Source organism: Drosophila obscura, unplaced genomic scaffold (assembly GCF_018151105.1).
Source record: "Drosophila obscura isolate BZ-5 IFL unplaced genomic scaffold, ASM1815110v1 contig_150, whole genome shotgun sequence".
NCBI classification, from domain to species: domain Eukaryota; kingdom Metazoa; phylum Arthropoda; class Insecta; order Diptera; family Drosophilidae; genus Drosophila; species Drosophila obscura.
Genome location: NW_024542736.1, coordinates 417,028 through 438,202, shown reverse-complemented (window position 1 = coordinate 438,202; position 21,175 = coordinate 417,028). Strand labels below are relative to the sequence as shown.

The window sequence follows — 21,175 nt, the reverse complement described above, 5'->3', positions numbered from 1 at the left end:
GATCGTACCAAGCTGCTAGCTGAGATTTTGAGGGTTACACCCAGACACATCCATTCTCGTTATATCTGAGCTGGGACCAGTGGGGGAATACTATGTATTCCGACAAGTTCCCAAATGTATCCGTTAGAGCTGCGAAACCATCGATGGTTTTATAATTGCGCTATATATCGATGGTTGTTTTCGACCTTCGATGTAACGTTTCAGAAAATAAGAAGGACATTGAAATCCTGAAAATGAATAAAGCGCACTTGGGAAGGATGCGGAGAACCAATCTTCTAACGAGAAACCGCCAACCACATTTCAACTCTATTATTTGGTATGTCAAAAATACCAAAGATTTGATCTTTTTTTATGATCTGGCATCACACCATCCGCAAATTTGCAATTTTTGGCCAAGCGCGTTCTTTTACAAAACAAAAAACAATTTTTAGTTAATATTTTATATTGGATGATTGCGGATTCACGATGACCAACCAGGGAGCTGGAGGGGCAGTAGCCGATGCCGGTGCAGCTGCTTGGCACAAATGGTGTCGCCTCTGCGCCAAGGACCATCCGCAGAACGCAAACGTCTATGCGCGACAAGGGGACCAACAGTCCTCCTGGACGAGCATGTTGGCCATGGCCATAGGCAAATATTTCTGGGTGGATGTAAGGAGTGGTTGGACCCTGCCAATAAATATAAATTTACACCCAACTTGATGTTGCAGATCAAACCGGAGGACGAGCTGAGCAACCACTTGTGTGCGGAATGCTTTACGCTAATGGAGTGCCTGATTGAGTTCTCGGAGCGGGTGCGACGTGTCCAGACGCTCTTCCTTAGATTGCAGAACCTAAGCCCGGATGGGGCGTCTGTGGACTACGAGGAGCTCCGCACCGATTGCGGTCTGCTGACTGACGAGTGGAAGCACGTTATGTCGAGAGCAGTTACCGTGGCACCGCCACGGCGTTTGCAGGAGAAAGTTATAGAAGAGGCAGTAGAAGAGGACTTCCACGTGCAAGTGAAAATACAGGAAGAGCAAAAGCAGGACGTGGAAGCAGAAGATGAAAATATTGAGGCAGAGGAACACCCGGACTGTATGGAGGATGAAATAATAGAAGAGTGCTACGAGGAGGAGTCTGACATAATAGAAGAGAGCGAAAACGAGGAATATAATGATGTGGAACCATACGAAGAGCCGTCAGAGGAGCCGCCCGATGTAGAGCTTGCCAAAAGCTCAGAATCCGATGTTGAGGATGACCCTGTGCCAAACTCACTGGACGAGAAAGCTACCATATATTCATACAAATGTGAAATCTGCCGCAAACCCTACAAAAAGCCGAATGCATACAAGAGACACATGCTGGATGTGCATAATGTCATGCCCAACGACTTGCCAAATCTCGACTGCGACCAATGCGGGGCCAGCTTTCCCACAGTACCTCAGCTGCAGACCCACCAGCGCAGCCACTTGCCGGCCAAGGACAAGGCGGACAATTCCTGCCCCCACTGTGCGAAGCTCTTCACCACGCCAGGAACCCTCAAGCGCCACATTGAGGGCATCCATAAGCAGATGAAGCCCTACATATGTGACATCTGTGCCAAGAGCTTCAATTTTCTCGCCGCTCTCAATGATCACAAGCTGGTCCACACTGACGAGTGTCCCTTTGAATGCCCCATCTGCCACCGAGGCTTTAAGAACAAGGCCAGACTCAGGGTAGAGTAGCTCCATGGAGCCATCTCCGAGCAACACTAATCTTTGAATCCACTTCCAGGTGCATGCCGACACGCACAGTGCCACCATCTACGAGTGCAAAATCTGCGGACTGAAGCTCAAGACGCGACGAACCTTCAACAAGCACAAAATAGTCCACTCCGACAAGCGGCAGTACAAGTGTGAGCTCTGCGGTGCGGAATTCAAGCGTACCAAAACATTGAAGTCCCATCTCATCCTGCACACCGGCATACGGCCGTACAAGTGTAATTTCTGCGACAAGGACTTCTCCAACGGCTCGAATTGTCGATCGCATAAGCGCAAGGCGCATCCCAAGGAGCTGGAGGAGGAGGAGTCAAAAGGTGTGACACGCTCCACACTTTTGCCCGTAATCGAAGAGCTAGCAAAGGCGTGAGTACAATGATTAAGACTCTAGAATGCCCAAATATCATTTATTATGTTTTTGAATAGCTCGAAACGCATTAAGACCCCTGCCAAGCGATTCAAAAGGAAGGCCATTCCATCGTCCAAAACGAATGGGAATGCCAGCGAATCTCCAGCTAAGGACACGGAAGGTGAGAGTGAGATCCTCTACGAACTGGTAGGAGATCTGTGAAACCGTATTCAATAGGAAAGTATTACAATAAAGTTTATTTAAAGACAATATGAAAGGAAACGAGCGTAAATTCTTGTAGTACAATATCATGTTCTCTTTGTTTATTCACAATTCAAGTCTATCCCCACTACAGAATACAAATACAATCATTAAATGCTCGATAGGCAGGCTGAAATTGAGCTTGAAACACTTTAAAGTTTAAACTTAGACGACGAACTACTAATCATCGAGTACATAAATCACATGAAAATCAAATCAACGAATTTCGAAAAAACGAGAATTAAACAATTATAATAAATAACAAGGTTTGTTTTGTTGCCGACGCGAAACAAAATAACAACACAGAGCCACCCGGCTCTGGGGCTGCATCAGGCTTTGGAATGTTTAGATCAGAATTCAAGAAAACCTAGAGCTGCCCGTAAATGTTCTCCTCTCACGGACACACTCAAAAAAGATCACATGTAGGGATGGACATAAAAAACACATTTACACTAAGATATAGCTAGGCATGGGCGAAGGGATGGGGGGGGGGGAATTACGCTTACAAAGGACCCTACATTTAGTCGAATTGAGCTTATGGATATACAGCTAAAATGTACAAATTTCACTAAATACACGTAGAGCAAATAAAACTGCACCCAAGTGGATCAGCGAGAGTTGAAACCGGGCCGGGGATAGCCTAACTATGCCCCAGCCGCAGAACTGCTGCCAGCAAGAGTGCAGCACTGATTATGGCCACAGAACGTTGGTGTCTGCTGTCCGCGCCACAAGCTAGATTGTCGCGCGGATATTTGTTGAGTGGATCGGGCTCCTCGCTGGGGCGACACTGTTTGCCCTGGGCGGCAAAGTGCGAGCCGCACAGCTCATGACAGGGCGGACACATAATCGCTCCCTTGTGCAGCCAGTCATTGGCGGCTATGCGAATGGAGAGCTTTTGGCCGGGAAACGAGCACTTGTAGGTGTAGTTGCCCACCAGGATGTGCAGGCGACCATCGAAACAGGTATACTTGTAGCAGCCGCTGCCCCAGTGCTGCCATTCGCGGGTCTGATGGCAGGAGCGCTCCTCCCACATGGCCTCGCTATGATCAAAGCACTTCGAGCCATCGCCGTAGCTCTCCAGGGCAAAGTTTTTCTCCGGCTCTGCAAGAGAGTTGCTTTAGCAGAGAACAAAATTGAATATAGAACTTGTAATTACTCGGATTATTCTCGACGAAGCGACAGTGGGAGCCGCGCACTATGATGTTCTTGCTGCGCCAGGTGAACTCCTGTATGTAGGGACAGTGGTCCGCCAGCGAAACGGAGCCGCCGTAGAAGCCCTCCTCGCCGCTTTTCACATTGTGGAGGCTATCAAAGTTCTGATAGCTCCTGGGCAGCTCGTAGTCGTGCCGGATGAGATTGCACAGCGCCACCGAGTTGCGATCGTCCGTGCATTCGGTCTGCAGCGGATCCTGCTTGACCTTCGAGCAGAACGGATGTATGGAGCGGCCTCTGTTTTTGGGATACGCAATGAGAACAATAAGTCAACTCAGATGCGTGCTGCACTTTTTCGTTACTTACCTGGAGTGATTCATTTGTATCCAATCCTTGCAGCTGCGCATGGCAAAGGCACAGCCCAGGCCCTTGCCCCAGCTTAGGGGAGTGGCCATGGAATAGTTGGCCCGATACCAGCCGGAATCCTCCATCAGGGCGAGGGTGATGCGTGAGAAGACCGGCGACTGTGTGTGCGTGCCAGTCATGGCCTCGTTCTCGAGTATGCGCTTCTCCCAGTGAGTCAGGGCGGTGCCCTCGCCGCCCTGATCCTCTAGCTCAGCCCCCTCGAGTTTATCACAATCGAAGTGGGCACGCGCCTCGGCCACGACGCGAGGCGTCACCATCATATCGATCTCCTTATTGACATGGCCACCACGCACAGACCAGTTCTCGCGCACCACCTTGCGTATGGTCTCGTTGCTCCACTGATGGATCTGCAATCTGACAGGAACATTCAAAGATTAAGTTATATTTATTTTCCAGTTTTCGAGCTTACTTCTCGTTCAGGAACGGCTTGCCCGTTTCCGACTTGCGGGGAGTGCGCGGTCGTCCTTCGTCATCCCTGAAAAAGGCATACAGACTAACGGAGAAGCCCAGGGCATGCAGAATCTCGTGCTTGACTGTGGATATGAGGGTCTGCAGCTCCTGCGGCTTGGTGCTGATGCTCTCCGGACAGAGATTGGCATGGCCGGCAATGGGGCGATCCAGGGCCGCCTCCTGCTGACAGTGGGCCGCATAGGCCACAGTTAGCCCCTTAAAGCAGCGTTGCGTCTGCCGTGCCGAAACATAGAACACAAAGTCCGCATTCTCGATGCCATCCCCCGGCTGGGTGTTGCTATCAATCCGGCAATTCTGACCAGTGGCATTGCATACCCGACACACCTGAAACACAATGCATTCCCAAATGAGATATGGATTCATGGAAAATTTCGGGGGGAGGGCAAACCCACATCCAAATGCTCGTTGGGCACTTGAACCTCGCCGCACATTGTCGTTGCCTTGCAGTGGTCGATGCAGTGGGTGTGGCCGTTCTTCACATAGACCTGCGTGCTGTCGCATTTTCTGCAAAACACAACAGACAGACACACACACGTACATATAGATATATGGAACAACAAGTCATGAATAATTTATGATTGGTTTTGTCCCTGAACTTACCTATTCAATCGTATAATGCCCTTGGTCTCTCGTACCATCAGGGCCTGTTCCCAGAACTGCACGGCCTCCGGCAGCACTGTGTCCTGGCAAGGATGGTTGCATTATTAAATTGTCGAAAGCAGAAACTGTGTACCTGGATGAAAATCCGAATCAGAAATGTCCACTTACATTGATCAAATTGAACTTCTCCTCCTCCAGTCTAAGGGTGGCGACAGGGCGTAGGCATGGAAATAAAAGAGGATTTTGCGATTATTAGTTTTCAGTTGTCGTTGAAACAAGGAGGGAGACGATTCGTTATTGGCAAACGAAAATTCCCTCCAAAGGCAGCAGCAACAGGAACTTGTTTACGATTGCCATGCCTGGTAGCCAGATGTTGGGGGGCAATTTTCTTGTGGAAATTAAATTTTGATGATTTGCAGAATTTCAAAATTGATGGATTCTGTCGCCATATACCGTATAATTGGGAGACAGCGTGGCTAGACGAATTCCGGAGAACCAATCAAAATGTTCTCTTTCTTAGAACTGATTACAATGTCCTGCTAAGATATTCTATCTGCTGCTATGGAAGACTTGGAGAGGTCTTTGATTAATCATCCCTAATTCTCCTCCGATATCTGCCTGATACTTGTGGCACGCACTGTTTGCACCTTTTTTAGCCACTTATTTGTGCCACTCAATTATTAACAGAGAGATTGATATCGACTCCAAATCGAGTCAAGTTAGTTTTCCCGCTGACCTTGTCCGTTGCTGCCGTTGCTCGCCAAACGAGATCGCGTGGCTTGGATTGGACGTTTGATCTTACTGTAAATTGGTACTGGGCGATGTTAATGGTGGAGCAACCGATGAGGCTAAGGCTAACCTTAGGAGAGCGACCACCACCACCACCTCGCCTAGCTGCGTTAATTTGTACAAATTGCGGCTGCCCCGGAACCCGTACCGCACCGCAAAACCAATTTCAACTTCAAGTGTTACTCAACTCAACTCAACTCGGTAACGGTGCATGGCCAAAGCAATACAGACACAGATACAGTTAACAGAGTGAGCTGTTTTCTTGGATACGATATGTCGTTTTTTTTTTGTAAGGCCTTAACTTGACATTCGGCCAAGTCAGATTGTAAACTGTTTTGCTGTTTGCTTGGCTGCCTGCCATTAAAGTGCAATTAAAGGCAATTTCCATACCCTTGCGTAGAGGCGGGTATTATCATTTTAGACACGGACCCTGTAACGCAGCACAGAAGGAAGCCGAGGTAATAAACTCATATTACATAGTCTGTTTTTGGGGAGTTTTATTTGTTAGTTTAAATCAGCGGGAGAGCACATCAGTGCGCTCTTTACTCCGAGATTTATTCTTCGATGCACAAGCGAAAGGTGCAGAAGAGAATGCCTGTATGATTTCTGAAGTATTATTTTGCACAAAAATAAAGCTATCCATTTATCCATATTTTAAATCATTTTTTTTTTCTTTTGATTAAACAGATTTCCCCACAAGCTGTTGACTTTTAAAGTTCCTCAAGAGCATAAAAATTTCGTTGCGACAAAGTCTGCTTAAAAACTGGAGTTTTTAGAGCTGAAGCTGGAGCTGGTGCCGTGGCTGGAACTCACCTGTAAACGGAATCATCATAGACGAGCAGAATGCGCAGCGGCTGCTCGGCGGAGACGCTGCGTCGGCGCACGCTATGCACGGCTGCGTCGCCGTTGCCGGTGGCGTCGTCATCATCGCTATCAGCCAGTTGGATGCGCACGCCATGGACGACCTATAAAAGCGAGAGAGATAAATAATGAGATAAAGATGGAGAGATGGGGGAAGACTGAGATTGAGAGTAAAAGCGAGAGTGAGAGTGAGATGGAGGGATAAGAAAATCACTCAGCGGAGCATAAACGAAAGCGAAAACTGCTCAATTGTGTTGCTATTTTTCTGTTATTGTTGTTAACTTTTAAATGACGACATGTCACACAAAGGCCACACAAAACCCAAACCCAAACCCAAAGGCAAAGGCAAAGGCAAAACGGTAATTGGTCTGTGCAAATTGCAGGGAAATTAATTTTAAATTGCCCGCCAAAATGTCGAACGATTGGCACATCGCGCAGCCCCAAAATGTCAATGATTGGTGTTGCTTGTTTCCCTTATAATACAGACATACATACATATTTATGTATATTGTATTTTTTGTTTGCTCATTTATTAGTATTGTTTTGGATTGTTGCCTTTTGTTTTGCCCAAAAAAAATAATAATAAATATGCTTTGCGGTCATTGTGCAATGTGTGCCAATTATTAGGAATAAATTAGATGTCTGTCGTCTTCGTTGAATATGCATGGCAGGGCCAGTCGTTGAATGCGATGATAATCTCTTGACAGACACAGACAGCAGTCGCTCGACACTCATCGGCATAAATTTGTTGCGAGTATCTCACACACACACACACAATGAAAACTGAGGCAGGCTAAAAATATTTGCCCATCAAGCATTAAAGGTTGCGACGTCTGGGCTCCCACTTCGAGTGGGATCTGCTAATGGCGGGGGAGGGACTACTGCTGGTCTTGAAAGCTATTCAAATTCCACAAGTGCGGTGGGAGGTCCATAAAAGTGAAAATGATATGGTCTCAGTGGCCTAGGGTTATCTGGGAAAATAAAAGGGGCCCCCCCAGCAACATCCAGCAAGAACATACAGAAAGTGAAAGTCAGAAGTCAGACAACAAAGGAACAAAATAATGTAAATTGTAATAAAGCTAATTTGCAAACGAATTAAATGAATTGACAGACATTTCAGCTTGGGCTTTAATTGATAAAAAGCCATGCTTTTTGCCCTACCATAAACGATGCCGTGGGAAGTGATTTGTGAGGTGTTCCATAAGTGTGTGGAATGTTGAATGCTGCTGACTGCCGCTAAATGGCATCAAAAGACACCTGCACCTGCACGTACCGTACCCATAGAACCAGCACCAGAACCAGCTCCAGCTATTTGTCGCAGAACAACAATGGTAATAGCTTTGGCAAATGGTGATATTTATCTAAGAGGCAGACAAAAGAGTTTGGCATTGAAATGAGCTGAACAAACAAAGGCGTACGTACACACTGATTGAAGTGCTGAAACGGGAGAGGGAGGGAACTTACTCCGTTTGAATAGTTGAAGAGGAGTGGGCGGGCGGGCGCAGCTGATCTTGGGGATAGTCATCATTAATGAGTAAGCTTTCAAGGGCCACTTGTCACGTGCAGCTACAATGTGCTATATCATCTCTCAAAAACCCCCCCACTACAGGCAACACCCCGTCAAAGTATCATCTGTCTTTGAGATAAAAATGGGCAAAGCGTAAGCCTTCAAAGACTTATGTCTATAAAGCCGGTTTCAATCGTGACGATCAAAAACTCCACTTGGCCGCGTATCCCCTTCATTGATCCAATAACTCGACGTCTCTGCGGTTGAATGCATTCAATAGGCATTTGAAAAACCGCACAAATTACAAATCATCTGCGAAACGTTTGGCAGGTGAAAGATTATGACGCACAATACCGTTTTGGATAGCCATTAGTGTGTGAGCGATCAAGTGAGAGACAGAGAGAGGCGGCAATGAATGCAACCCAAAGGCATTGTTCGATGGATGCGAGTGAATGCATTTCATTAATGGATTCGCTTTTACAACAATCATCAGATGGACAAATATTGTGGCACAAACATATGTATGCTGAGAGCTCTCAGCAGATGAAATCAAAGTTTAGCAAATGATTTATAAATGCACATTTAATTTCATGTACAAATAATTAAAACTAAATCAACAGCACAGTACCTAATTGTTTAAAGTTGGGTAAAATCCCCGGAAGTTTCAGTTAAAACCGAGAGGATGACGAGAACACAACTAAGGCTTTACTTTTCTGCAATACTCGTATGCCTAACCTATTTCTGTGTGAGTGTTTCCATCTCCAGACCCTGTCGCGTAATCCGATGAATCAGTAATTTTTTAATCCTTAGGTGGAGGGTTCTTTCAAGTTCAATTCGCTGGCTTGTGAGGTTATCAACCCAGAGCTGGGAATGATCAAAAAATGCGCCATCAAGGCAATCGATCGGAAGCATAATATGATAAATATTGTGGCGTATCTGAACAAAACCATTGCAGACGTAACTATGATCTAAAATCCAACAAGAGAACCCATAACCCAATCTAAATACATTTGTCATTTTTACATATATTTTTCAGTTGCAAGTCCATTTTAGATTGTTGAAACGCGAAAGCGGTGGCTGGCATCCGTTTCTATATGATATGAAGTTTGATGCTTGCATGTTCTTCAGGAACCGCAGAAAGTTATTTATTCCCAATTTAATGTACTCGTATGTGAAGGATTTTACGAATTTTAATCACACCTGTCCCTATTTGGTGAGTCTCTAGCTTGGAATATTTATTGTTAACCATTTCAATCAAATTTGTATGTGGAACTTCTTATAAAGGCTGGAACTGAACTGAGTCTGTTGCGTTGGAGCCCGGATGAAGTGGGAGTTTTACAGAAATTTCCCGCAGAATTCGGCCAATATGGAATGCATACAACTTGGTATTCAGGCAAAGTACCTGCTTTGGAAATTAATGGCTCAGTTTTATACTTTAAATGATTTATATATTTATATTTAATATATGATTTTGAAACTCAAAGAATAATCAAAGAATTCGTGTATCGCGTGGGTGCTAGGGAACCTTTTCGGACACACTTTCTAACTAACTTATTGAATCTGAAAAACCTCACAAATTACAAATCATCTGCGAAACGTTTGGCAGGTGAAAGATTATGACGCACAATACCGTTTTGGACATCAAGCGAGACAAAGAGAGGAGGCAATGAATGCAACCCAAAGGCATTGTTCGATGGATGCGAGTGAATGCATTTCATTAATGGATTCGCTTTTACAACAATCATCAAATGGACAAATAATGTGGTAAAAACATATGTATGCTGAGAGCTCTCAGAGCTTAGCAAATGATTTATAAATGCACATTTAATTTCATGTACAAATAATTAAAACTAAATCAACAGCACAGTACCGAATTGTTTAAAGTTGGGTAATATCCCCGGAAGTTCCAGTTAAAATCGAGAGGATGACGAGAACACAACTAAGGTTTTACTTTTCTGCAATACTCGTATGCCTAACATATTTCTGTGTGAGTTTTTCCATTTCCATACCCTGTCGTGTAATCTGATGAATCAGTAATTTGTTAATCCTTAGGTGGAGGGTTCCTACAAGTTCAATTCGCTGGCTTGTGAGGTTATCAACCCAAATCTAGTAAAGATCAAAGAGTGCGCCATCAAAGCAATCGATCGGAAGCATAATATGATGAATATCGTCGCCTATCTAAACAAAACCATTGCAGACGTAACTATGATCCAAAGTCCAACAAGAGAACTCATAACTAAATCTAAATAAATTTTTACATATATTTTTCAGTTTCAAGTCCATTTTAGAATGGTGAAACGCGAAAGCGGTGGCTGGCATCCGTTTCTATATGATATGAAGGTGGATGCTTGCATGTTCTTCAGGAACCGCAGAAAGTTATTTATTCCCAATTTAATATACTCGTATCTAAAGCATTTTACGAATGTAAATCACACCTGTCCCTACTTGGTGAGTCTATAGCTTGGAATATTTATTATCAGCAATTTCAATCAAATTTGTATGTGAAACTTCTTAAAAGGCTGAAACTGAACTGAGTCTGTTGCGTTGGAGCCCGGATGAAGTGGGAGTTTTAGAGAAATTTCCCGTAGAATTCGGCCAATATGGAATGCATACAACTTGGTATTCAGGCAAAGTACCTGCTTTGGAAATTAATGGCTCAGTTCTATACTTTAAATGATTTATATTTAATATATGATTTTGAAGCTCAAAGAATATTCAAATAATGACTGTTGGCTTTTTTTGCGTGTCATGTATCGCGTGGGTGCTAGGCAACCTTTTCGGACACACTTTCTAACTATCGCAGTATGCACATACGCTTATTCAATCTCCGATAAGACGTAATGCCCAACTGGCTTGCATACTAACCTAACACAGATTGGAATATCTAACAAATTTTCTCGGTTTGTGGGCCACATTCGAGCGTGTCCAGCTTTGGATATGCGACTCACGTTTAAGGCAGAAATTATAGCAAGGCAAAACAGAAAGAAAGAAAGGAAGGCCGGACTGCTTCGAACCGAATCTATAAATACCCTTACTGATTCATCGAAAAGTTGGTTGGAGCCGGTTTCATGTGATCCAAATTAAGCGGGAGTTTCCGTGGTTGGTATGCGGCTTTCCTTAGCCTTAATTTAAACATAAAATAAGCAACGACTCGAGCCAATATTTATCAATATTTTGGAATCAGTGTCGCATTACCGGCTCCTGTTGACCTTCTGTTTGTTGCGAACTTCTGCCGAAACTTGCAATACCCTTTTGCGAGGGTATATTGTACAAAAAGTGTATCAAAGCAAATAAAGAAAAGAGAAATGTACAGCTACAGCCACAGTTGGCTGAGCCTGCGCCTGCTTGATTACCTCCCGTATTTACTTTTAGAGCCAAACATATGTATGTACAAGCTGCACAAAAACTGGCAAAAAAACCTGAAGACACGAACGCCTGCCCCTGCCCTGCCCTGTCCAGTCCAGTCCATTCCGTGCCTTGCGGCAGCATGCGGGGGGAGTAAGCCACAAGTTGGCCGTATTATGAAGCTCCAACGCGGTTTGTCCAGTTGCGCATGCTAATTTTGGGAGCGGGAATCGATCATCGATCGGCGGTTGAGTAATTATTTACGTCTCTGTCTGTCGCTCTGTCTGTCCGTTGGTCGTGCATGACAACATTTCTTTGACTCCGACTTCGACTCTCTTTCTCCCTTCCTTCCCCGCCCCCCTCCCTGTTTACGGCTTTTGACGACAGTCACCGTCACCTGGCGTTCAATGCTCGCTCAAGTTCGGCAGATCAATGGAACTGGCCGTCGAAGCTTTAAAGTGAGTGTTGTGTGTTGTTGTTGCAGTCCATTGAGCATTTTGTTTGTGCTTTCACTTTCATTGGCACGCCACTCTCCCTCTCAGGTATCTCAGGTATTCATTCTCGCACACTGTTCCGCTCTTTGCTCTTCGCTCTCCGTTTTCCGTTAATTGTTTGTTGTAATATTGCCTATTTTGCATGCTATTGCGATGCTCTCTTTTGGTGTCTGTCCGTACCGCGCTCTGCCTCATCTGTTTGCTGATTATTATTTTACTCAATTTATTTCTTACCTCACAGCTTGACCGCATTGGAAGTGCGGAGTGGGAACTAGGGGGGGCAGCGACTGCGGCCGGCCCTGGCCTGACACTGTGTTACTTAATCGTAAATATTAAATGCATTCAACGATGGCCTCCCCCCAAGCACTAGCTGATCACGCGGATTAAGGACCATTAGTAGATGTACGTCTCATTTAATTTACGCAGCTTACTGTTATAAATTGGTTCCGTTCTGGCGTGGTTTGCCTTCTGCCTGCCTTTCAATCAAAACAAATGGAATAATTGCATTTTCAGGCACGTAAACCTCTTGTGAGAGCGTTCCGTTCAAATTGAAATTCCAGCAATTGGCACGCGGAGAATGGAGCGGGAAAAGGGGGGTTTTTGGAAGCCTGTTGTTGCCAGATACCAATGTGCCGGGCTTAAATTGGCTTATGCAAGGGATGCCATCCCAATGACCTCGAGCATCATAACGTTTCCTGCTGTACAACGTACAAGGTACAGTCGAACTTCTCGCACTCCAACCACCAGCTTCCAACAAAAAAAAACCTTAAAAGTGGAACATAAAAATGTAGCCCAGTACTTTGTAAATTATTGAATATCATGTTAATTTTATATAAATAAACATACAAAAAATATTTATTTTTTATTCAAATTTAATCATTGGGCGCCCCCGAGGCCATATTTTTTGTCTCTTAACAATTTTTGAACTTAATTTGGATTGGATTTTAAATTGAAAGGAGGTTTTTATTGAATAACTTGTTTATTTTTCGAAGAAGGTAATGGTTAAGAGAGCCATCTGAGGAAGCATATCCTGGAATGTATCTAGTAGATATATTTCAAAGCGATGCATCCCTATCTGTTATGAGGAACTACCATTTGATTTCGTTAAGTTGTCTTTAGATAAGTTGTACTGTAGTGCATACATTATGTACGATGTTGAGGAAGCTTCTCTTCTCCTGCACATGACACTTGTTAGCTTGTTGGCATTTTGCCAAGTTTGTTTCAAACGCATTTCATTTAATGGCCCTGAAGCGGGCTGTTGTACGTTCATTTACAACTACGTTTATGCTAACTACATTTTGCTTTCATTAAACGTGTTTCCACTTGCCTCGTAGGAGAAATAAATTCAAGATATTTATTCGCATGCTGACTTGCTCGCTGACGGCTGTTTCTACTGATTTCATAACTACTGCCCCCCACGGTTTTCCTACAGCTACATCCCACAATGTTTTTCATTCTAATCCTGATTATTCAACAGTGGCTACTGGTTTCAGTAATTCGATTGAAAGCGAAATACAGCAACAGCAACTTATTCTGCTGATATGCCCGTAATATTTCTCACTTTCTAGAGCCCCCTGCACCTGCACCATTCCACGTGCTTGATACATGAGTTGCAGCAGCGGAGAGACTGTATAACAGAAGCACATAATTCCCCAATTACTGTACAATGGATAACGAGACGTTCATTGAAACTGACAGGCAGAACAACGGAACAAAAAGCTCCATTTACCCCGGGCGATCCAGAAAGCGGGATTCTCTACACTGAACAAACTGACTGTACCTGAGGAAAGAAAAACTCGATTCTTATCATAACAATTTTCCATTTAGCACATCCTTTAATCATTTGTCATAAAGGAAACCATGAAAAGCAAAGTGAAGGTTTGTTACTTATATAAAAATCATGTACATACATATATGTACATTGTATTTCCCAAAGGATTATAATTTAAGTCGAGAACAAACTTTGCCATTTTCACTGAAATTCATTAGTCTTCCTCAAGTGAAAATTGAGAGACGGATATTCAAGGAAGAGCTTCTGGCAGTAGAGCGAATTGCAGCACGGGATTAATCGAAGACCTTCAGAGAGCTTACAACTGCCAAATATCGAAATTATTTGTAAGTTGACGCATGATTCACTTGTTAAAGTACACAAGATACATATGTATATGCGAATTCAATCAGTTCTCAATAAATAAGGATTGAAAGCATCTAACACATACTTAAATAAGTTGAACGTTGACGCTCAAAGCCCGAGCGAAGTGCATCTGTGTTCGCAATTATCCGCTCATCCGCTCGGTCATACAACAGTTCCACAGCATCGTTGTCAGTGCAGCGTGACAAATGATTCAATTTGAAATATTTTACATAGTATGTACTACGGGCTTATTTATGTACTTTTTTTTCTCACTTTACACAGCTTAATTAGAATCAAGTGCTGCTCGGGCTGTTGGGTTCAGCTGTACATAAGCTCTTATGTACATAAATACATTATTTATGTACTTGTATAATGTAGCATTTATTAAAGTAGCGTAAGCCATGTGGTTTGAGTGTTTACGGTACATACATACACATCTCCCGCATATATTTATTTATTTAATCTCCACAATCACGGAACGTGACAGAATAAATCTGCGTTTAAAGGGAGACGGCCTCTGGGGGTATATTATTCACTCTTAAGAGTTTAAGTTACAGATAATTAAGTTAATTGCCCCGAGCAATATCGGTACAGCATCGTTAGGTACAGACCAGACACACAGACTGAATTAATTCTCTCAAGTCACTCTTACTGATGGAGGGAGGAATGGAACTTGAACTGGAACTTGAACTGGATACAACTGTAGTACTAGTCATGTAAAATTTCCCCCTTTGCTCAATTGAAGGCGACCTTTGTTTATGGCGACATGCCAATTAAAATGCCGTTGATTGGAAAGAAATAAAATATCAGAAAATCCCCCAAAGCTACACAACCACAATGGAAGCTTAAACGAAGCATTTAATACGCTTACTTAAACATCGATTTCCAAACTGGAAAAGGTTGGATTATCTTCGAAAAAAATTAGATAAGATAGTCAATCCTACTATGATTTATGTATAGTTTTTGTGTAGCATTGAAAATGTTAAGTTTAAGTACGAAATTGTCAATTTTTCATGGGTAAAGATCCAATACAATTACGCACGAAATACGGATCATCTGGCTGCAACAAGTTGACATTAAATCAAAACTAGATCAGATTGGTCGATCATACATATGTACATACATATGTTTGCATGTATAGTAGCTGCAGGTGCTGGCGGTGTGGCAACCATCCAGCCGAACCAACCCAACCTCTGGTAACCACATTGCATGCACTGCAGCACCTCTGCTGAATCTTAAGTTCGCATATGATTATCCATCCAGTGGCATTAGTCAACAAGCTGCGGTTTCTATTGCTCTGGCTGTTAGTCAGAATCATTCGGGTGGCTGTGTGAGAAACTTAATTTTAGTAAACTTTTATGACATACTAATTATGTGTACGAGTATTTGTTGGAAAAGCCTCCTTTGACAACAAGACCAATTAGGAGCTCACACCTAATGAGCAGAGTTTGTGGCTCACTAAAGAGAGGCAAGCAGCCTGAGGGCGCTTCCGGGTATTCCGATTATAATATACCTGCCACTCACATTCTTGTATTTCCTAGTACACTCTTCTTATGCACAATCAATGCATTCGAGCTAGATATTGTAAGTATTACAATGAAATGAAAAAATCAAACACAACATTGCTCTTCTACGCCCTTACAAAAGTCGAACTGTTGCTCTGATTCAAGAAGGAAAAATAATGATGCCCTCAATTTATAGAAGACGCTTCGTTTTGACACTGAAAAACATCCAAGTTAATCATTGTTCGTTACAAGTAGCGTTTACGCGAACCTCCCACAAAAGGGATATTCTGTGGAGTTTCCTTTATTTGTGTGTGTTTGCTTTTCATTCGTTTCCTGGCAACGCAAAGCAACTCCTCCCCCTCTACCATATTTGGCGTCACTTACCTCATGGGCTTTGGGATGCTGGTGCTGACAGTTGTGTGCCGTGGCCGTCGCCAGAAGCCAGCAGCATAGGCCAAGGGCCACAAGGAATGTGCCAGGTTGGGTCTGCAGCGGGGGCATGACCATGTTTAGGGCGTGGGACTTGTACTCTAAATATCGCTAATTATAGATTCCTGGGCAGGATGGGCATGTTTTTCGCCCTTGCATTCGCTTCACAGGATGGTGAATCTCTTTCTGATTGGAGCGCACGTTCACTGGAACATTTTGCAGCTCGTTTATGACGGCATTCGTTGTTGTACAAGTATTTGTTTGCTTTGTCAATTACTCGTAAATCGCGCTCTGCGAAACCGGTCCCTCTGTTACCCGGCCCCGGTTCCTTTCGCCACTCACACTCACGCACACACACGTGCAATTACATATACATATGTATGTGCCTAAACTACCACTGAACAATTGGGGCCTTTGGACTACTCTTGTTTTTGGGTGGGTGTGTCCGCGCGAATTCGACCCACGCCGCTGCAGCAGCCTCAGACTTAGTTGCTATTGCAGCAAGCGGCTCAGCGCAGCCACAACATCCACATAAATGTCAAATTCTCATGAACTTCCCGGCGGCAGAATGCATTGCACGGTCCCCAATTCCCTGGCTTATTTATCCGCGCAACACAATTAAAAATCAGCGTACATTGAATCGAATGTTTTCATTGATCAAAACAGTAAACACACAACACACAAAAACAAAGACGCGGGGGGGCAACGGCGTCCTGTGCGAGGGTAGGTTGGGTGTTATTGTTATTTTTGATAAATCGAAATATCAATCTAATATGAGATATTGTTTGTTCAATAATTATTGTATCAACGCAGTTAAATTGCTTTTCCGAATTTATAAACAAGTTGGCGTTATTTCAGCTTTCTGTGTTTCGTTCTGAATTCACAAAAAAATCGGACATAGGTCTGCATGCGTTGTTTACGGCGGCGAAATTTCGATTTGATGGAAGCTAGAGGTGTCAAACCATCGATGGCACTATCGATAGTATCGATATTTTACTGCTAGTCTCTACTATCGACGGTTTTGCGACTATCATGATAGTATCGAGCTACAGTCGTTGTGCTTTTGATATGTTTGGATTGGCTGCTATAAAATACGAAGACACATTTGTAAACAAATCGACAGGTGGCACTAACTTTTACAATGGTCAAGTTCCTAAGAGGTTTCAATGGTTTTTTAATAATTATTTGAGCCCGATACTATTACGATAGTATCGATTGTTTTCTCCAAAACATTCAAAGTTGATATTCCTCGATTTTGATATTCCGTTTAATATTACCAGCTAGTTTGCCCTCTCAGCCCTAAACAAATAATTTTATCCGATAGAAACATAAATTTTGTTCAGGATCGGCTAGTTTTCAGAACTCCTTTTCATTGGATTGTGTACATAATAAGGTTCAAAAAAAAACGGCCAAAGCATAAAACGTAAATGTTGACTAAATGTGACGTCACATGCTGCTGGTCAACCAAGTTTCTTCTATGCGTATGTGCTTTGGTATACCTTATTTCCTTTAATTGATGTTAAATTTGTTGTTTCAGGCTGCTTTGAAACATTAATATTGCATTTTCGTAAGATTGAGTTATTTTTTACCTATCTATGCATATGTTTTGTGTTTTATATATACATTTATCCCGGTTCTGATACCTATTATTGGTACCCATGAGCTACAAAATTTCGTTAATATCTTTAAATAAGAGACTGAGTAGTTTCTGCATTAATTGGAGCCTGAAATTACAAACAATACCTCAAGTCCATAATGTCCATTTTCCCAAGGTATGCAGATTGTTGCTCATTCCGTGCCAAAGTTGCACAGAAATGCTGCTAATTCATTTCCCGTGCTGAAATTTTTCCCATACAAATCAAATGTATCATAGGGAACGCGTATGGAATGACGCAACAATGAATTTATTCCATACGCGTCCCGTAAGATACATTTGATTTTGTATGGGAAAAATTTCAGCAACATGTCACACCACGAAAATGAGGGGAAAGTCTCCACAAAAACACCTATTCTCCACAATTGAGAGCAAATTTCACTCTCCACGATGAGAGCAAATTTTGAAACTCTCCACGAATGAGAGTGAATAATATCGATATTTTTATGCGATAAGTGGAGTCTGGCGGTCATTTTAAGCGTATCTTAATATATAAACAAATAAATTGGAACTTACTAAATAATATCGTAAGTATTCTGAAGGACACGAAAAGATGCGTTGATATTCCTAATATTCAGTTTACTATTACTAGATAGTTGGCCCTCCAGCCGTAAACAAATAATTTTATCCGATAATACATACATTTTTTACAGATTGGCAAGTTTAGAGTCTTTTTTATCGGATTATTTACATATTAAGGTTTAAACAAAACAACATAAAACGAATGTGACGTCGTTTTGTGGCGTTGCCAGACTCGTGCAATTCGTAGTTGCTGGGGCTGCCATACCATGATATTTTGTGATATGAAATTTATCAATTTTGATATTCCGTTTAATATTACTAGCTAGCTGGGACTCCCAACCAAAAAAAAAAATTTTTTTAAAAAAAAAAAAAAAATTTTTTTGGGGAGGGGGAAAATTAAAAGAGTTTTTTTTGTTGGATAAAAAAAAAAAAAAAGAAAAAAAAAAAGGCAAAAAAAAAAAAAAAAAAATGTAGACAAAATGTTCCGTCAGTGTTGCTGGTCAACCAAAATTCATCCATGCGTATGGACTTTTGTATACCTTATTTCCTTTAATTTATGTTAAATTTGTTGTTCCAAGCTCCACAGAAACATTAATATTGCATTTTTCTTAGATTGAGATGTTTTTTTATCTATTAATGCACATGTTTGTGTTTTATAAATACATTTATTCCCGTTCTGATACCTATTATTGGAACCCGTGAGCTGCAAAATTTCGTTAATATCTTTAAAACAAAGACTGAGTAGTTTCTGCATTAATTGTAGCCTGAAATTACAAACAATATCTCAAGTCCATAATATCCATTTTCCCAAGGTATGCAGATTGTTGCTCACCCCATGCCAAAGTTGCAGAACAATGTTGCTAATTCATTTCCACATGTTGCTGAAATTTGTCCCATACAAATGAATTTTCATTCCATACGCGTTCCCGTTAAGAACATGTTTCACCACAAAAAAAGAGAGCAAATTTTGAAAAACCACCACTGTTTGAGATCGAAAAATGTCAGGAGTTTTTTTCTGCTAAATGAGTTTGGCGGTCATTTTCAAATGTATATGTATATATGGAAAAATAAATAGTTCACTTGATTTGTTTTGTCGAGTGTGACTGGAACCTCGGAAACCGAGAAAAAAAGAGCTTAACCCCGCCCTATTTAATCAGGTTAGTAACAGTAAATATCAGCAAAAAAATAATTAATATTATTATCACGATGTACGGCACACTTTTAAAATATCAATATCATTAAATTTAAATTATTCCTAAATTTGCACATGTTATATCGTCGATTTCATTTGGGACGCAGCTCAAGCTCATTTTATAAAGATATTCTATTTATTTCAAAAATGATAAATCTAGCCTTTAATAAGCTAAGTTCCAGCACTCGTTTCGTGTGTTAGAGTGACATGCGGAGAGTGACTTGGCTTTCATGGCTAGTGCTGCCGGAAATGCAGACAAAATAAAAGCTAGATTGAAAAAGTGGCAAAAATGTCTAAGACCGAAAATAATTTAAAAATTAATTTAAAAAATTTCAAAATTTTCTTAACGACATGCATCCACGCGAAGATATGTATGTATGTCGCTGAGAGCAGCATTCAGTGAAACAGAAAAAAAAACTTACAGGTAGGTACGTATTTACTCATGCATTCTACAGCTGGAACATATTTCATTTCAAAGAGTTTTATAGCTATTTACATTAAAATAAATAACAGCCATATCTTTGAAGAAAGAGACAGAAAAAAACCGAAGCTATCGATAGTATTATCGATACTATCAAACTTTAAATGGCTCCGCTGCTGTTTGGCGCCAACTTTACAAATTTTGTAACATTTCTAGTGACTTAGTTTCTTTCCTTTCGATAAAGTAAGGAAGAGGGACACTTTGCAGCAGACCGGCCGGGCCCTGCTGGACTTTTCTAAAAGATCCGTATCTGCCGTTTGTCATAGTCAAATTAACTTTCGTGTCGACAACACTTGCTTGTAATTGTATAGATCGCACACAGAGCATATAGCATTTAAATAAAAAATATGTTTTGAGTTGTCTTCCTACAGTTTGACAGGCACAGCCAACACTACACACATGACATGTAGCTTCCTTGTAATTGTATTTGTTTTAACATACGTTCAGAACGCCATATACATACATATCTTAGACTATACTTAAAGTTTATAAGAAACATTACTTCGCCTGCACTTCTTTTGGATAGTTTTGATGGTGCAGCAACGTTACTTTTTCTTCTTTGTCGGCGCCGCCGGGTTGTCGCCCTTGTAGAACTCCTTCAGCAGCGCCATGGCCTCATCGGCGCGGATGCCGCCTGTGATTTGTATTCTTTGGCCCACCACGGCCCCGACATCCACTACCGTCTTTCCACCGAAACGATCGTTTTCGCAACCGAAAATAATCTCCTTGACGCCCAGCGTATGCAGGGCGGCCGAGCACATGATGCACGGCTCCACGGTGACCACCACGATGATCTCGCTGAACATTTGACGTGCTGGCAGGCTCTTCTCCCGACAGTGGGCCAAGGTGGCATCGATGCAAATGAATTCAGCATGTCGGGTAGCGTTCCGGTAGACGTTCACTTCGTTGGCGCCACGTGCGATTACTTTGTCCTCGTGCACAAAGACACAGCCGACGGGCACCTCGCCTGCGTCACGTGCCCGTCGCGCTTCGACCAACGCTTCCTCCATAAAAGTGGCCATTTGGCATGGAAATATTTTCGAATTTTGTTGAAAAACAAGTCAACAAAACAAAAGACGACTACGATAAAATAGTGGCGAATGCGAACGCTTTACAGCACTGCAGGCACTGAACAGCTGACTAGAGGTGAGCACGAACTGATAATTACTATCATTTTCCCGATGATATCGACGCTTATTCAAAAGTCACGAGCCTGACTAAGAATCCAACTAGAATTCAAAGGAACAGATACTAACTTGAATCTATG

General features: G+C 42.4%; 5 protein-coding genes across 5 annotated transcripts; 3 read left to right on the top strand and 2 right to left on the bottom strand.

The window, feature by feature from the left end:
• The first annotated feature begins 389 nt into the window (after nucleotides 1–389).
• LOC111066394 (zinc finger protein weckle) lies at nucleotides 390–2,569 on the top strand. Its single transcript, XM_022354960.2, has 4 exons — nucleotides 390–648; nucleotides 708–1,694; nucleotides 1,753–2,102; nucleotides 2,163–2,569. Exons 1-4 carry the CDS (start codon nucleotides 466–468, stop codon nucleotides 2,305–2,307), a joined length of 1,665 nt encoding a protein of 554 aa, XP_022210652.2. The 5' UTR covers nucleotides 390–465; the 3' UTR covers nucleotides 2,308–2,569.
• LOC111066393 (leishmanolysin-like peptidase) lies at nucleotides 2,387–16,998 on the bottom strand. Its single transcript, XM_022354959.2, has 9 exons — nucleotides 16,015–16,998; nucleotides 6,598–6,749; nucleotides 5,164–5,194; nucleotides 4,996–5,078; nucleotides 4,788–4,899; nucleotides 4,334–4,719; nucleotides 3,865–4,278; nucleotides 3,503–3,795; nucleotides 2,387–3,447 (listed from the first exon to the last, which is right to left on the bottom strand). The coding sequence occupies exons 1-9, from the start codon at nucleotides 16,135–16,137 to the stop codon at nucleotides 2,987–2,989; spliced, it is 2,055 nt and encodes a 684-aa protein (XP_022210651.1). The 5' UTR covers nucleotides 16,138–16,998; the 3' UTR covers nucleotides 2,387–2,986.
• LOC111066395 lies at nucleotides 8,702–9,640 on the top strand. The gene is made up of 4 exons (XM_022354963.2): nucleotides 8,702–8,897; nucleotides 8,963–9,109; nucleotides 9,189–9,365; nucleotides 9,437–9,640. The coding sequence occupies exons 1-4, from the start codon at nucleotides 8,835–8,837 to the stop codon at nucleotides 9,593–9,595; spliced, it is 546 nt and encodes a 181-aa protein (XP_022210655.2). The 5' UTR covers nucleotides 8,702–8,834; the 3' UTR covers nucleotides 9,596–9,640.
• Nucleotides 10,058–10,829, top strand: LOC121403755. Its single transcript, XM_022354961.2, has 4 exons — nucleotides 10,058–10,139; nucleotides 10,205–10,351; nucleotides 10,424–10,600; nucleotides 10,671–10,829. Exons 1-4 carry the CDS (start codon nucleotides 10,077–10,079, stop codon nucleotides 10,827–10,829), a joined length of 546 nt encoding a protein of 181 aa, XP_022210653.2. The 5' UTR covers nucleotides 10,058–10,076.
• A 3,252-nt stretch (nucleotides 16,999–20,250) lies between the features above and the next one.
• Nucleotides 20,251–21,033, bottom strand: LOC111066486 (tRNA-specific adenosine deaminase 2). Its single transcript, XM_022355157.2, has one exon. It carries the CDS (start codon nucleotides 20,928–20,930, stop codon nucleotides 20,454–20,456), a length of 477 nt encoding a protein of 158 aa, XP_022210849.1. The 5' UTR covers nucleotides 20,931–21,033; the 3' UTR covers nucleotides 20,251–20,453.
• Nucleotides 21,034–21,175: the final 142 nt, after the last annotated feature.

Coding starts and splice junctions, on each gene's coding strand:
- LOC111066394 (XM_022354960.2), top strand. CDS start 466: ATGACCAACCAGGGAGCTGGAGGGGCAGTAGCCGATGCCGGTGCAGCT. Junction 649..707: donor GCAAATATTTCTGGGTGGAT/GTAAGGAGTGGT, acceptor TTGATGTTGCAG/ATCAAACCGGAGGACGAGCT. Junction 1,695..1,752: donor AGAACAAGGCCAGACTCAGG/GTAGAGTAGCTC, acceptor ATCCACTTCCAG/GTGCATGCCGACACGCACAG.
- LOC111066395 (XM_022354963.2), top strand. CDS start 8,835: ATGACGAGAACACAACTAAGGCTTTACTTTTCTGCAATACTCGTATGC. Junction 8,898..8,962: donor TATGCCTAACCTATTTCTGT/GTGAGTGTTTCC, acceptor TTTAATCCTTAG/GTGGAGGGTTCTTTCAAGTT. Junction 9,110..9,188: donor TGAACAAAACCATTGCAGAC/GTAACTATGATC, acceptor TATATTTTTCAG/TTGCAAGTCCATTTTAGATT.
- LOC121403755 (XM_022354961.2), top strand. CDS start 10,077: ATGACGAGAACACAACTAAGGTTTTACTTTTCTGCAATACTCGTATGC. Junction 10,140..10,204: donor TATGCCTAACATATTTCTGT/GTGAGTTTTTCC, acceptor GTTAATCCTTAG/GTGGAGGGTTCCTACAAGTT. Junction 10,601..10,670: donor ATCACACCTGTCCCTACTTG/GTGAGTCTATAG, acceptor ACTTCTTAAAAG/GCTGAAACTGAACTGAGTCT.
- LOC111066393 (XM_022354959.2), bottom strand. CDS start 16,137: ATGGTCATGCCCCCGCTGCAGACCCAACCTGGCACATTCCTTGTGGCC. Junction 3,796..3,864: donor ATACAAATGAATCACTCCAG/GTAAGTAACGAA, acceptor TCCCAAAAACAG/AGGCCGCTCCATACATCCGT. Junction 3,448..3,502: donor CTTCGTCGAGAATAATCCGA/GTAATTACAAGT, acceptor ACTCTCTTGCAG/AGCCGGAGAAAAACTTTGCC.
- LOC111066486 (XM_022355157.2), bottom strand. CDS start 20,930: ATGGCCACTTTTATGGAGGAAGCGTTGGTCGAAGCGCGACGGGCACGT.